The following is a 15,969-nucleotide window of genomic DNA, read 5'->3' as shown; positions in this document are numbered from 1 at the left end:
CGCTTTAACCATTAGGCTACCCCACCGCCCACCGCTAAGTGGAGAACTATGAATGTCTTTGTGCCTCAGCGATCATATTTAAAGTGACGATGTTAAGCTGTCAAACATTGTCGTCATGAGGTACAAAACATGAAAAGCACAAGAATCATAAAGCCACGCGCGACACTGAATAGCGACGCGTGTATTTGGGCGGATGACCCCTTAAAAAACCAAGAACAGTTGTTTCCTTTGGTTCATTCAGTTAACATCACACTTGATCCAGAACCCAGCACATAAGTCGGAACCGGACGAACCAGTGACTGAGTATGAGTGAGTGAGTATGGTTTTACGCCGCTTTTAGCAATATTCCAGCAATATCACGACGGGGGACACCAGAAATGGGCTTCACACATTGTACCCATGTGGGGAATTGAACCCGGGCCTTCGGCGTGACGAGCCAACGCTTTAACCACTAGGCTACCCCACCGCCCCGACTGAGTATGTGAATTTTCACCCTTCAGAAATGGAACTGGAGTATGAAAAAAATCAAATTTGAAATTTCATACAAGTAAAATAGGACTTTTCTTGGATTCCAGGCAGTGCAGTAACCTGGTGGTTGAAGCGTTCTAAGCTGTCTAATATAGATGGAATACTGCAGAGTGCAACTTTAAACAACAAGACACAAACAAGATAAAAATTGCTCCACTCTTGAAAATATTCTAAAAGCACTTATCCCAGTGACTGAGATGCAAATATGGTATTAGCACAATATTTTATTATTATTATTATGCTAACATTTGTATAGTGCCAACATCCAGCTCAGCTGCTCAAAGGCACTTTGTTTTTTCCCTCGATCAGAGGCGCAGATAAGCTGCATATCCGGGTAAAATACGCATATAAAATTTCCAATTACGCATTGAAAAATAATTGTTGCGTACCAATTACGCATTTGAAATGTTAGATACGCAAAAAGTTTAAAACAAATGCGTACGGAAGATATTTATAAAAATCGCTTGCGTAATGAAAAAGACATCGATTGCTATCAAGTTGTACTGTTAGTATAGGACAAGTGTTGTACTGTCAGTATAGGATGAGTGATTTTTTATGAAATCATTTCCATTATATTTAAGTTGGTTTTGATTAGGTATGACATACCTGCTTAGTAAACTTACTCAATGACATAATACTTAGGTGAGTAAAATGACTGAAATATGCACATTTTTGAAAGCAGTGGGTACATTCATAATACCCACTCCAAAAAAATACAGTGGGTACAGTACCCACATGAGCTAAATCTTATCTGGAGCTCTGCTCGATCACTTGACGTCGATCTCTACGGCACTTCGCATTATCAATCTCAACTCCCTGGGGACCATACAACTCTTGCAGCCACTAGGCACACCGAGTTAGTGTGGCTTTCCCATCCTTACGAGGTACCCATTCACAGCTGGATGGACTGAGACACATAGTCACAGTACTTTGTCCAGGTTTACTGCACATTGCTGTGCCCGCAACTAGGTGTTTGCACACATTCATGTGGCCAACATCTGGTCATTTACCAATAGATTTGTGGGTTCTTTTAAGTGCACAGGTTTGTGTACTGTACACTAGGGGTTGTGACAACACTGAAAGAGTGCACACAAAGTTGACTCCAAGGTTTTTACACTCAGTCACAGGTGGGCTTGTTCCCGTCACCTCAAGGTTGCTGGATCACTAACCTGGCACCTTACCCAGCTCGCCCATCACGCCCCCGATATTTTGACGTGTTTGTTATATTATTTCTGAGCAATAAGAACTTACTCCTCCATCTGCTCAATGGCATCTTCCGTCAGAGGGTTGGCGTATCGAAAACCCACATAGAACTTGTGAGGAGCTGAAAAAGACATGACAAATTCCAGTTCACCAGTGTGAGAAATAGCCACCTGCCCTCTAGCCCGTGGCTAGTAAAAATCCAGTTGGGCCAATAAATCTCCACAGTCACTAGCCCGGCTAGCAAACTTTGGAAACTATTTCACACAATGCAGTATACAGACAGTTTGAAATACCACACAGAAACATAAAAAGTTTCTAAACACTTCTACATATATTCTGTATTTTTTTTCTTCTGTAATTCTCTATACTTCCATTATATTCAATTTGCAAAATCTACTTATTTTAAGGAGGGAGTTTGTCATCAATTTTGTACACATGCACTAGGGGGGTGTCATTGATTTTGCGCATATCGATGCTCATGCTGTTGATCACTGGATTGTCTGGTCCAGACTCGATTATTTACAGACCGCCGCCATATAGCTGGAATATTGCTGAGTGCGGTGTAAAACTAACCTCATTCACTTCTCTATAAAAATCATCATCACCTCCCAAAGCCATAAATTATGTACAGTCCCTTATCAAAAGACAGCCTCCGTGGTGTAGTGGTTAGAGCGTCCGCCCGGAGAGCGGAAGGTCGCGGGTTTGATCCCTGACCGCGTCATACCAAAAGACATTAAAATATGGTACTTGTTGGTCCCTGCCTGGCTCTCGGCATTAATGGGTATAACAAGGACTGGTCAGCTCGGAGTCAGTATAAAGTGTCTGAGTGGGGTATTTATGCTTCACTGCGGCATGGTATCTCAGTGGGCTAGCACTATAAAACCACCTTAAGTCTAGGCTAGTACAAGCAGCCGCACATACACATACACACGCATGCACGTCGTCATATGAGCGAAATATTCTCAAGCACGACGTAAAACCCAATTTCACCTCACCTCACCCTTACCAAAATATCAATTCATCAAAAGGGTAAAAGTACGAGCCAAGGTTCAGTTCCCTCATGCTGTAAATTTTGTGGAACAATCCAGTTATCTACAACATGGGCATGGTTGCACACAATTCATGACATGTGATCCCGAGCTACCTCTTACGACAAGCACTCTAACCCATATCTTCAATAATGGCTGCTGAAGTAGATCAAATTCAAAACAGTTGACAAACTGGTGAGACCAAGCATCGAAAACATTTTTGGTTTGTCAGTTTCCAAGGACTGACTGACTGACTGAGTTTGGTTTTATGCCGCTTTTAGCAATATTCCAGCAATATCATGGCAGGGGACACCAGAAATGGGCTTCACACAATGTACCCATGTGGGGATTCGAACCCGGGTCTTCGGCGTGACGAGCCAACGCTTTAACCACTAGGCTACCCCACCACCCCCAGTTTTCAAGGAGATGATGCTTATGCTACAAGGGTATTAAGGAATGTGTGAGAACCAACTTCAGATTTAGATGGTAAATATTGTGAAAAGCAGACCAAATGAGTCGTTTACTTTAATAATTTGTCAGGTTTTAGAACAAAATACAGCTGAGTGCTACAACACTGGCAGGGACGATATGTACATCAATAGTAGTATTTGCGTTACAAGCTCCTGTGATTCAGAAAACGACACAAACTCACCTGTTTCTGGGCTGATTTTATCAAGTATGTCTACCATGCCTTGTCCCTGTGTCTCAGTCCATCGCTTGATGGGTGAGCCGCCTCCAATCTTACGGTACTGAGTCTGAATGCTGGGTGTTCTCCGCTTGGCGATGTAGGGGGCCAGTTTACTGTAAAACACAACCAATATTTACTGACACCTTACGATGTAGGGGGCCAGTTTACTGTAAAACACAACCAATATTTACTGACACTTTGCGATGTAGGGGGCCAGTTTACTGTAAAACACAACCAATATTTACTGACACCTTGTGATGTAGGGGGCCAGCTTACTGTAAAACACAACCAATATTTACTGACACCTTGTGATGTAGGGGGCCAGCTTACTGTAAAACACAACCAATATTTACTGACACCTTCAGAACTCATTCGGGGTTTAGCTATTTTTTCCCCAATATCCTGGGTAAAACTGTCTCAGGTGTCTTCATCAGTGGATGAGTGTGCCGGTGTGCATGTGTTTGGGTGTGCATGTGTTTGGGTGTGCATGTGTTTGGGTGTGCATGTGTTTGGGTGTGCAGGTGCTTGGGTGTGCAGGTGTTTGTGTCTGCAGGTGTTTGGGTGTGCAGATGTTTGGGTGTGCAGGTGTTGGTGTTGGTTGGTGTCTATGTGTGCGAATGTGTTTGTCTGCATGTTTCTGTGCATGAGTGTGTGTTAGTGTGTGTACAAGTGTTAGTGTGTGTGTGTGTGGTTGTGTGTGAGTAAATGTGTGTGAGTGAGTGAGTGTGTGAAATAGTGTGTGTTGGTGTGTGCGAGTGTGTTAGAGAGAGAGAGAGAAAGAGAGAGAGAGAGGGAGCGAGAGAGCAAGTTTTAGCGTTGGTGGTTGGGTGTTTGTGTGTGTTAGTATGTGAGTGGGGGATTCTGCATTAGGGAGGGAGGGGTGTGAGAGAGGGGGGGGGAAACGCTACTGAGATCACTAGTTACCTCTGTGCAGGCAGGGGAATCAGGGAGGGGTGTGGGAGAGGAGGAGGGGAACGTAACTGAGATCACTAGTTACCTCTGTGCAGGCAGGGGAATCAGGGAGGGGTGTGGGAGAGGAGGAGGGGAACGTAACTGAGATCACTAGTTACCTCTGTGCAGGCAGGGGAATCAGGGAGGGGTGTGGGAGAGGAGGAGGGAAGCGTTACTGAGATCACTAGTTACCTCTGTGCAGGCAGGGGAATCAGGGAGGGTGTGTGGAGAGAGGAGGGGAACGCGTTACTGAGATCACTAGTTACCTCTGTGCAGGCAGGGGAATCAGGGAGGGGTGTGGGAGAGGAGGAGGGAGGCGCTACTGAGATCACTAGTTACCTCTGTGCAGGCAGGGGAATCAGGAGGGGTGTGGGAGAGGAGGAGGGGAACGTTACTGAGATCACTAGTTACGTCTGTGCAGGCAGGGGAATCAGGGAGGGGTGTGGGAGAGGAGGAGGGGAGGAGCGCTACTGAGATCACTAGTTACCTCTGTGCAGGCAGGGGAATAAGGGAGGGGTGTGGAGAGAGGAGGAGGGAGGGCGCTACTGAGATCACTAGTTACCTCTGTGCAGGCAGGGGAATCAGGGAGGGGTGTGGGAGAGGAGGAGGGGAACGCTACTGAGATCACTAGTTACCTCTGTGCAGGCAGGGGAATCAGGGAGGGGTGTGGGAGAGGAGGAGGGGAACGCTACTGAGATCACTAGTTACCTCTGTGCAGGCAGGGGAATCAGGGAGGGGTGTGGGGGAGGGAGGAGGGGAGGCGCTACTGAAATAACTAGTTACCTCTGTGCAGGCAGGGGAATCAGGGAGGGGTGTGGGAGAGGAGGAGGGGGGAGCGTTACTGAGATCACTAGTTACCTCTGTGCAGGCAGGGGAATCAGGGAGGGGTGTGGGAGGAGGGAGCTACTGAGATAACTAGTTACCTCTGTGCAGGCAGGGGGAATCAGGGAGGGGTGTGGGAGAGGAGGGGAACGTTACTGAGATCACTAGTTACCTCTGTGCAGGCAGGGGAATCAGGCAGGGGTGTGGGAGAGGAGGAGGGGAACGTTACTGAGGTCACTAGTTACCTCTGTGCAGGCAGGGGAATCAGGGAGGGGTGTGGGAGAGGAGGAGGGGAACGTTACTGAGATCACTAGTTACCTCTGTGCAGGCAGGGGAATCAGGCAGGGGTGTGGGAAAGGAGGAGGGGAGCGCTACTGAGGTCACTAGTTACCTCTGTGCAGGCAGGGAATCAGGGAGGGGTGTGGGAGAGGAGGAGGGGAACGCATTGAGAGGATCACTAGTTACCTCTGTGCAGGCAGGGGAATAAGGGAGGGGTGTGGGAGAGAGGAGGAGGAGCGCTACTGAGATCACTAGTTACCTCTGTGCAGGCAGGGGAATCAGGGAGGGGTGTGGGAGAGGAGGAGGGGAGCGTTACTGAGATCACTAGTTACCTCTGTGCAGGCAGGGGAATCAGGAGGGGTGTGGGAGAGGAGGGAACGCGTTACTGAGATCACTAGTTACCTCTGTGCAGGCAGGGGAATCAGGGAGGGGTGTGGGGAGGAGGAGGGAGCGCTACTGAAATAACTAGTTACCTCTGTGCAGGCAGGGGAATCAGGGAGGGGTGTGGGGAGGAGGAGGGGAACGTTACTGAGATCACTAGTTACCTCTGTGCAGGCAGGGGAATCAGGGAGGGGTGTGGGGAGGAGGAGGGAGCTACTGGAGATAACTAGTTACCTCTGTGCAGGCAGGGGAATCAGGGAGGGTGTGGGAGAGGAGGGAGGCGTTGCACTGAGATCACTAGTTACCTCTGTGCAGGCAGGGGAATCAGGCAGGGGTGTGGGAGAGAGGAGGAGGGGAACGCTACTGAGGTCACTAGTTACCTCTGTGCAGGCAGGGGAATCAGGGAGGGGTGTGGGAGAGGAGGAGGGGAACGTTACTGAGATCACTAGTTACCTCTGTGCAGGCAGGGGAATCAGGCAGGGTGTGGGAAAGGAGGAGGAGGGGAGCGTTACTGAGGTCACTAGTTACCTCTGTGCAGGCAGGGGAATCAGGGAGGGGTGTGGGAGAGGAGGAGGGGAACGTTACTGAGATCACTAGTTACCTCTGTGCAGGCAGGGGAATCAGGGAGGGGTGTGGGAGAGGAGGAGGGGAACGCTACTGAGATCACTAGTTACCTCTGTGCAGGCAGGGGAATCAGGGAGGGGTGTGGGGGAGGAGTCAGTGTTGTAGCACTCAGCTGTATTTTGTTCTAAAACCTGACAAATTATTAAAGTAAACGACTCATTTGGTCTGCTTTTCACAATATTTACCATCTAAATCTGAAGTTGGTTCTAACACATTCCTTAATACCCTTGTAGCATAAGCATCATCTCCTTGAAAACTGGGGGCGGTGGGGTAGCCTAGTGGTTAAAGCGTTGGCTCGTCACGCCGAAGACCCGGGTTCGAATCCCCACATGGGTACATTGTGTGAAGCCCATTTCTGGTGTCCCCTGCCATGGGAATCAGGGAGGGGTGTGGGAGAGGAGGAGGGGAAGGTTACTGAGATCACTAGTTACCTCTGTGCAGGCAGGGGAATCAGGTCCTTGTCCAGGAACAGACGCAGGAGAAAGTCGTGAACATCTTCTGTCTTCTCCGGACCGCCCAGATTCAGCATGAGTATACCAGTCTTGGGCTTGCCACTGAAAGTGAGGAAACTAAAACTAAACTAAATGTGTATTAAAGCACAACAGATAATACACACAAGATACGCTCCATCACTAAAGACAGGAATCAAGGTATATATTTTTTTATCTCCCCCTCTGAACCTTTAACATGAGTTAGATAGTCTTCATCACAATACTGATACTTGTTTCACAATATATTGTAACACAGTCAGGGCTCCAGATAAATTTTCAACATCAGGAGTACGTACTCCTTATTTGTTCAATATTGAGTTCTGGAAAACCTTAAGTCCACATTTAGAGTACTGAATGGAAGCTAATGGACTATCAGTAATCTTGTGTTTAGTTTCATATATGCACCACAACATTGCTGTTCTTGTGTAAACAGGTCAATAAACAATAAAACAATACTTTTTTTCAGATAAATACACCTGTAAATGATTCTAAGACCGGACACCATTGCTGTGGTGCGTATCTGCTACGTTTTCTAAATTATTTCCTACCGTATCGTGCAGATTGTTTATCCGTACATACGCCGATACGGCCTGGAGCCCTGAGTTTTTCACAAATCAAACAGGACTAATGCATTGGTATTTTGTTGATGTTGATAATGTATTGATACAAATTTATGGATACAGTTATTACATTCAGTGCTTCCATTATCCGGTATATACCAGGCTTTGACCGGTTTGAATGTCCAGTAATTTCAAAGGCTGACGGTCATGTCAGGCGAATTTGAAATCAATTTTCTAATTACCTCTTTCAATTTTATTTCTATTAGCTATACCACAGCCCCCCACTAATTAACTAGATTTGGCTAATACCCTGGAATATTTTCTTTATTCGTATACTACAGAAAAACTATTGAATCTTTTTCAGTTATTTGTGATCTGAGGAATATAAATATCTAAAAGCATTATTTTACCAACAGAAATAAATTCTAACAGTGTGCCATTTTAAAATTACAGGTTCTCTTGCATAATTGTAAAATATTATAATAATAACTAAGGTTATGCGGCAGCAGTTTGGTGTTATGTCGGATAGTTTTAACGCATGGAACATGTCCTGAATTAAAACATTCGTATATTTTTACTGTTATCGTAGTCGCGTACTTAGTGTTGTTTTTTCCAATCGCATCTCTGCGATACATAAGTTTCATGATTCGATACGTATCACGATACCCATATCACAATTCGATGCGTATCACGATACCCATATCACAATTCGATACGTATCATGATACCTATTTTTGCTGCATTATTGTGTAAATTTAGTTACATTTTGAACATTGATATGTCATATTTTATAATTGGCCATGAAAAGATCAACATTTTTGATTCTCAAAGACTAAAAAGTTCTAATTTCCAACTTTGTGCATGAACAATAATCATTTATAACTCTCATAACATCAAAAAACATGACACAAATGCAAAATGTAAATGATGTATAAACATATTTAAACCGATACTTTCGAAATTAAATATCGATAGTTTTGAATGTATCGATAATTGTATCGTCATAGAAAAAGTATCAGTACATCGATGTATCGATGTTACGTTGCCTCCCTATGTTTTACCTGCGTGAACTGGAGTGCCTCCTGGTGTCGCTGCCTTGGAGGGCAGGGACAGACACAGCTGGGGACACGCCCACAATCCTGCCACCCCCACACTTCTGAAGCCATCCTGCAACAAAGGTGAACTGACTTATCCCAGCATTTAAAACAGATTTCAGGATATGCTAGTTGATGCTGCCATGTTTGCTGGCTTCCTCAGAGTGGTAAAAGTCCGAGACCTGCATAACTTCAATCTTTCCTCCCGTATCAAGCTGACATGTTAAAAGCAGCACTGAAACCCACTCACTCACTCACAAACAGACCCACCCACTCACTCACCAACCAACCAACCAACCCACCCACCCATACTCACTCACTCACAATGTCGCTCTATGCAATAAGTTGTTATACATAAAGTTGTAACTTTAGTTCAATGTTGAACAAACTTTATAGATAACAACTATTTCGCAATACATAGAGAACCTCACCCGAGTGTCTTTTGATATGAGTGAGTGAGTGAGTGAGTTCAGTTTTACGCCGCTTTTAGCAATGTTCCAGCAATATCACAGCGGGGGCACCAGAAATGAGCTTCACACCCTTTTGATATGAAATATATCCCCATGAGTTGATAAAGTTACAAATATCTGAGGCTTGAGTGTAACTTGTGTCCCTAATGTCATGAAGTTGGGGCATGGTGAGCGAGCTGCCTAAGACGCCGCGCTAGTAAGTGAAAGGTGCCTGGATCGATCCCCACTTGTGACTGGGTGTAAAAACCTTGGAGCAAACATTACTTGCAGGCTCTTTCAGTGTTGTCACAACCCCGTGCACTTAAAAGAACCCACTCATCTAATGACAAGATGGTGGACACACGATCACGTGCAGACACCTAGTTGCTTGTATGGTAAGGTGCAGTAACATTGGACAAAATACTGTGACTGTCCCAGTTCACCCAGCTGCAAATGGGTACCTTGTGGGGATGAAGCTGTGTGATAACTCACTGCGCCCTAACAGGCTGCATGAGTTGAATACTCCCCAGGGAGTTGAGTAGGTTAAAAGAGGTGAGGTGAGGTGAAATTGGGTTTAACATCGTGCTTGAGAATATTTCGCTAATATGACGACGTGCATACGTGTGTATGTGTATGTGCGGCTGCTTGTACTAGCCCAGACTTAAGCTGGTTTTATAGTGCTAGCCCACTGAGATACCATGCCGCAGTGAAGCATGAATACCCCACTCAGACACATTATACTGACTCCGAGCCGACCAATCCTTGTTGTACCCATTAATGCCGAACGCCAGGCAGGGACCAACAAGTACCATATTTTAACGTCTTTTGGTATGACGCGGCCGGGGATCGAACCCGCGACCTTCCGCTCTCCGGGCAGACGCTCTAACCACTACACCACGGAGGCGGTCTTGGTTAAAAGAATGCCAGAAAAAGACATCTGTTGATCAAGGGAACACTCCAGTGCCTTGAGCATGTACTAGTTGGGTGGCTACGTGCGCGTAATATCCTGTAATAATAGTATAGTTGCTTACATAACAGAGCAGCCCAGACACACACCAGCCTGTCACTATGTCAGATAAACACCCTACTCAGGCCTTCTTCATAAACACACACATCCACAGTCTAAAACCACTGACTGACATCCAGTTGCCTGTCAACCACAGCACTACTTCCTGAAAATAGGCGGTGGGTTGGCTGGTGGAGAGCATTCACTCGTCATGCCGAAGACCCGGGTTCGATTCCCCACATGTGTACAATGGGCATCCAACTGAAATTTGTGAAGCCCATTTCTGGTGTTCCCCGCCATGAATATTGCTGGAATATTGCTAAAAGTGGCATAATACCATACGCACTCACTCCTTCTGAAAAGCAGCATGTACCAAATTCGCTTCTATTAGTCTGTCAATTGGGTGACACAAAAATTTCTAGACATAGGTAAAGCTACTGTTGGCCAATTGCAATCATTTTTCTGCGCAGTACTTTGCAATTCACAGAAAGCAAAATACAAAACGTACCAAAAATTTCATTGGTCAAACTGATTCCAGGGATTCATCAAGGATTCCACACAAATTGCCTCAGCAAACAAATTTGAAAAAATAACCAGGATACATTGTTTGGCTTAACCACAGACCTAAATAGACATAGTATGGTTTAATAATATTCAAGACTGTAATTAACATAAATTAACTTGATTATATCATAATGTCCTAACTTCTGAGAAATAGGGAAATTGTATAATTCAAACAGGGACTGTTTCTGTTATTCGCTGTAGACTTTGGCCCAAATAATTGGCCCAGGGCAGGTAACTTCTGAGAATTTAATAAATTTCATAATTCAAATAGGGAATTTTACTGTTATTTGCTGCAAACATAAGGCTAAATATTTTACCTACACCAGGTCTAGATGACCTGGGAGGCTACAATCTGTGCCAAGGACAGCAGTGATCAGACTGAGAGATGACCTGGAGGGGTGTGGGGTGTGTGGGGGGGGTGTGTGTGTCATGAACCAGGCCTACTACCGCAGTGAGACAGAACGTCTGCTGTAAATCAGTCTCAAGTATATATATGTAACAGTTCCAGTTTTCAGTTTAAGACGCTGGCCCCAAGCCCGAGTCTAGAAAAACTCTGTTCTGTCATGTAAGATCAGCTAATATAATACACCCGTGACCAACCATAATTTACATGTCCTAAAAATCACGCTCTTAGAGTCAGCTTTCCACATGTAGGACCTAAAGACCTTAATAAATGACACTTGTTACCTTGTCCAGTACTCTGCATTGAAATTAAAAAACCCCAACCCTACATGACAGGTTATTTTTGTAATTAAATATGGGATCTGTAGTCACATTTACTGCAACTGCTACTACTACTACTACTACTACTACTACTACTACTACTACTACTACTACTACATGAATGAACAAATAAATTAATGAATGAACGAATAAATGATTAAATGAATAAATGAATAAATGAATGAATGAATGAATAAACTGCATTACACTGTTGATACCTGTAATTTCATGCAGGAGAATAGGTTCAAAGTATAAAGCTATGGTTCAAAATCATGATTGGAAAAATCTTTTTTTCTAAAGTTAAATATTTACTGTTCTGCAATATTGTTAACTCAGGGCTCCAGATAAGGGCCGTATTGGCATATGTACGGATAGAAAATATGCATGATACGGTAGGAAATAATTTAGAAAGCATAGCAGATACGCACCACAGCAATGGTGTATGGTCTTAGAATCATTTACAGACATATTTATCTGAAAAAGTATTGTTTTATTGTTTATTGACCTGTTTACACAAGACTGACTGACTGACTGTGTTTGGTTTTACGCCGCTTTTAGCAATATTCCAGCAACATCACGGCAGGGGACATCAGAAATGGGCTTCACACATTGTACCCATGTGGGGAATCGAACCCGGGTCTTCAGCATGAGGAACCAACGCTTTAACCATTAGGCTACCCCACCGCCCCGTTTACACAAGAGTAGTAATGTTGTTGTGCATATATAAAACAAAACACAAGATTACTGATATGCCATTATTTTCCATTCAGTACTCTAAATGTACTTCAGTACTCCTATATTGAAAAAAAAGGAGTACGTACTCCTGATGTTGAAAAATTATTTTGGAGCCCCGGTTAACTTATTAAAGTCAGGGCTCGATTTAAGAGATGTTAACCCACTTGAGCCAGGTGCAACTTAGATAAAAACCTAGTTGCACCAGCCAAATTCCAGTTGCACTGTTTTTATTGCAATATGTCATGAAAGAAATATGCTATTGAATTATTCAGATATTTTATTCAGAAGTTTATCCACTCAAAAATTGACTTGCACCTGGTGCAAGTTAGACTAATAACTAGGTTGCACTTTGTAATATTGGGTTGCACAGTGCAAGTAACCAAGCACTAAATCGAGCCCTGTAAGTTATATAAGTGCTACTTGTAATCTAACATGGTTTCCCACACTCTAAATATCATGCACCTCTTTATTTTCATAGCACTGAAGTATTCCATGCATTGATTCATGACAATGTACGTCATAGATGTGAAAAGTTGGAATCGGAAGCAAAAACGAAATTTGACTAAAAAAGGCACATATAACAGAGCCAAAAAATTACAGAAACATTCAAAGCGGGACAGGTTGATAGGCATGTAGGTCCTTAAATCAGGAAACTAATTTCAACATGTGTGATATATTTCACTAACATATGTCACTCAAAGTGACAACACATGAACAACAATGGCGGACAGCTGCTCGGGTTGTGATATTATTAACAATACACCTCCATTGTAGCTCCACAAACATCCAATGTGCAGAATGTAAAGATAAACTGCTTGATTAAATCTTTATTGCTGCTAATAGTAATACCAAATCTTATTTGCCTGATTGAAAAATAGATAGCATTGATAGAACTAATATTAGATCCTGAATGTTACTGAAACACCAAGTAATTGTGATGTGCCGTGGATATAAATATTATGGATTTTAAAAATCAATACCCAACATGAAACACGTGTTCAATTGTGATCCCTTCATTAAGTCTGGTACAGTGTTTAGTCAACAATACCCTAGTTGAACACTATTGATCTGAAATTCAAGCAACATGCTCTTGTCATTTGAAACCTCTGTTCAGATACTCAGGTAGTCTGTCTCACAGTCCCTGAACCACATTAATTTCCCTACTGCCATGCCCTCTCTGCAGTGCTAAAGCCCTAAATAAAGCAAGTCTAGATTTCCTCAGGTTCAGGTTCTGAATCTCTGGTCTCCCTAGGGCTCCTTTTCAATATAAAAGGGCTTGTTTGTTACTCTCAAAATTATATATATTCAGAATAAGCCTTAGTCTAATACTCAGGTTGTGGTTTGAATTAAAGCCTGAAAGGCATTGGTAGTCATACAAAAGACCTTAAGTTAAAAAATGACACTTGTTGTTGCCCTGCCTGGTGCTCAGCATTACAGGCAAAAAACCCAAACAGGATTGATCATTTTTGTGTCTCTAATTTCTAAATAGGGTATTTGTAGTCCCATTTACTAAATGATAAATAACTGGGTGAGCGGATGTAAAAAACCTTGGAGCAAACATTACTTGCAGGCTCTTTCAGTGTTGTCACAACCACTAGTATACAGTACACAACCCTGTGCACTTAAAAGAACCCACGAATCTGTTGGTATATGACCAGATGGTGTCTACACGAATACGTGCAAACACCTAGTTGCGGGTACAGCAACGTGCAGTGAACTTGGACAAAGTACTGTGACTATGTGTCCCAGTCCACCCAGCTGTGAAAGGGTGCCTCATAAGGATGAGAAAGCCACATTAAATTGATGCACCTGAGTTGTATGCTACCCAAGGAGATTGAAAATACAATGTGCCGTTGAAATTGACATACAATGATCGAGGAAAAAAACCCAAAGCGCTTTGAGCATGCCTGTAGGTGGGATGGACTATGGCCCTATATTATATATAGTCTGTTTGCAGTGAAAACGTACCGATGAATTTCACTTTAAACAAAAAAGTAGGGTGACGAGCAAATGCTTTAACCACTAGGTTACCCACTGTCTCTGCTTGGTTGTAATATTGGCAGTAGAAACAGTAAAATTACTGACTGAGTTTGGTTTTATGCCACTTTTAGCAATATTCCAGCAATATCACGGCGGGGGACACCAGAAATGGGCTTCACTCATTGTACCTATGTGGGGATTCGAACCCGGTCTTTACGCGAACGAGCTAACGCTTTAACCACTAGACTACCCCAATCGCCCCAGTAAAATGACATGGGGATGTTTTTTCAGGTCACACAGGAAAGGTGCCAAATTATCTATTTATATATCATCATTGAATGTCACTTTAAACCAAAAAGTAAAACAAATAAAGTGAAATTAAGACTGCGAATCCTCATGATTTTACCTTGCCAACTGAACATTTAAATCTCAAAATTTTATTCGACTTAGGATAAAAGTCGTTTAACAAACGATACTAGATTCAAATCGCTATTACTAGTTTGTATTACAAGGGGGTAAGCGCAGTAGTTGGAACATTGAAACAAATGCATGTGCGGTATGTGAAGAGCGTTAAATTATAACCCTTGTCGTCTTCAGTGTTTCATTTGATGCATACCCCCTTGATACCATGTTTGCAACTGAGTACACTCGTTTCCATCATAACGCAATTGAATGCATCTCATGGAATAGTAGAATAGTTTAGCCAAGAGCACAGTCCAGAATGGGGTTATCCATGTGTCTGTAATATTATTTTGGGATACATATATATGTAGTATCTTTGTCGACAATGACTCCATCAGCCATATTTCCCACTTGACTACACAGAAATCATGAACAGATGTTTACAAAAATAATTCCTAAAGTCTTGGATGAAACTTTAATTATCATTAATATATTATATAACTGTTTGGAATCTGTTTATTCATTCAAGTCAAAGGCCACAGGCCCATAGGACGTACATCAACCGCATATATACACATTTTGTTATACATAACTGTTATATAACTGTGGCTGTAGCTAAATTTCAACGTTTATAACGGATAGGTGATTCATGACCTTGTAAATTGTCAGGTTAAAAGAAGGACAGATTGCTTGGGTCATAATAAGGAACTCTTCAATATAACGCTGTCTGACTTGAACACATCACCACATTTTCTACTGTAGGTCATATTGTGGAACGTGTGAGCTCAACCATGACAGGTGCATGTGACGTTGTTCCCTGGGAATATGTCGACAGGATTAAATAGCAAGGCATTTACTGACCTATCTTCGGTTTGCGGTCAAAACCATGACAAGTGCCTCCTGTTCCTAAAATCAGGCAAACATAAAATTTTGCAAAATCATGTTTCACACACTCACCTGTCAACCCCCGTCTCACGTACTTCGCCATGCTCAACCGGTGTTTATGTCAACACTGCGCCCTCTGGTGAGTGTGCAAGGAACGATAATCTCGACTCACAGAGTTAGTTCCCCTACACCAAAACGAGACGAATAATTTTATTGTCTGTAAGGATTTTACTGGGGATGCAACGAATACACACGTGGGTGGGTACGATAGGTGTCATCCCAGTTGTGAGAACTCCCAGTTGTGAGACACATTAATTAATGGTTCAGTGCACATAGGTGGTGTTTCCACAATGTCATCCCTACAATGAAAGTGGGATCAGCCCAGCCTAGTACCCACAGGAGGCATAGTTCATTGATAAGTTGATTAATGAAATAGATTATCAAAGATTATAGTTACACAGAAGAAATAGTTCATTGAATATTTTATTTATGCAGAAGAATATGTAATTATGATAACACATTTTTATTGACTATTATGAAGTTTGGAAGTCATTTTTGTTTAAACATATTTAAATA

At 43.1% G+C, this 15,969-nt stretch overlaps 1 protein-coding gene across 1 annotated transcript in view; it reads right to left on the bottom strand.

Moving 5' to 3' along the window:
- Window positions 1–15,529, bottom strand: part of LOC124263443 (ferrochelatase, mitochondrial-like) — a 31,530-nt gene extending 16,001 nt beyond the window's left edge. Inside the window, exons 1-5 of the mRNA XM_046698089.1 lie at window positions 15,466–15,529; window positions 8,617–8,722; window positions 6,936–7,058; window positions 3,412–3,560; window positions 1,780–1,852 (exon numbers count right to left, since the gene is read on the bottom strand). Coding sequence (XP_046554045.1) covers window positions 1,780–1,852; window positions 3,412–3,560; window positions 6,936–7,058; window positions 8,617–8,722; window positions 15,466–15,496 — 482 coding nt within the window. The 5' untranslated portion in view covers window positions 15,497–15,529. The remainder of the gene's footprint in view (window positions 1–1,779; window positions 1,853–3,411; window positions 3,561–6,935; window positions 7,059–8,616; window positions 8,723–15,465) is intronic.
- Between the last annotated feature and the right edge of the window lie 440 nt (window positions 15,530–15,969).

This window comes from Haliotis rubra, unplaced genomic scaffold (genome assembly GCF_003918875.1).
Source record: "Haliotis rubra isolate DU_JTF1 unplaced genomic scaffold, ASM391887v1 Scf882, whole genome shotgun sequence".
NCBI lineage: Eukaryota > Metazoa > Mollusca > Gastropoda > Lepetellida > Haliotidae > Haliotis > Haliotis rubra.
Note: the sequence above shows the minus strand (reverse complement) of the source record. Positions and strands in the feature narration are given on the sequence as shown.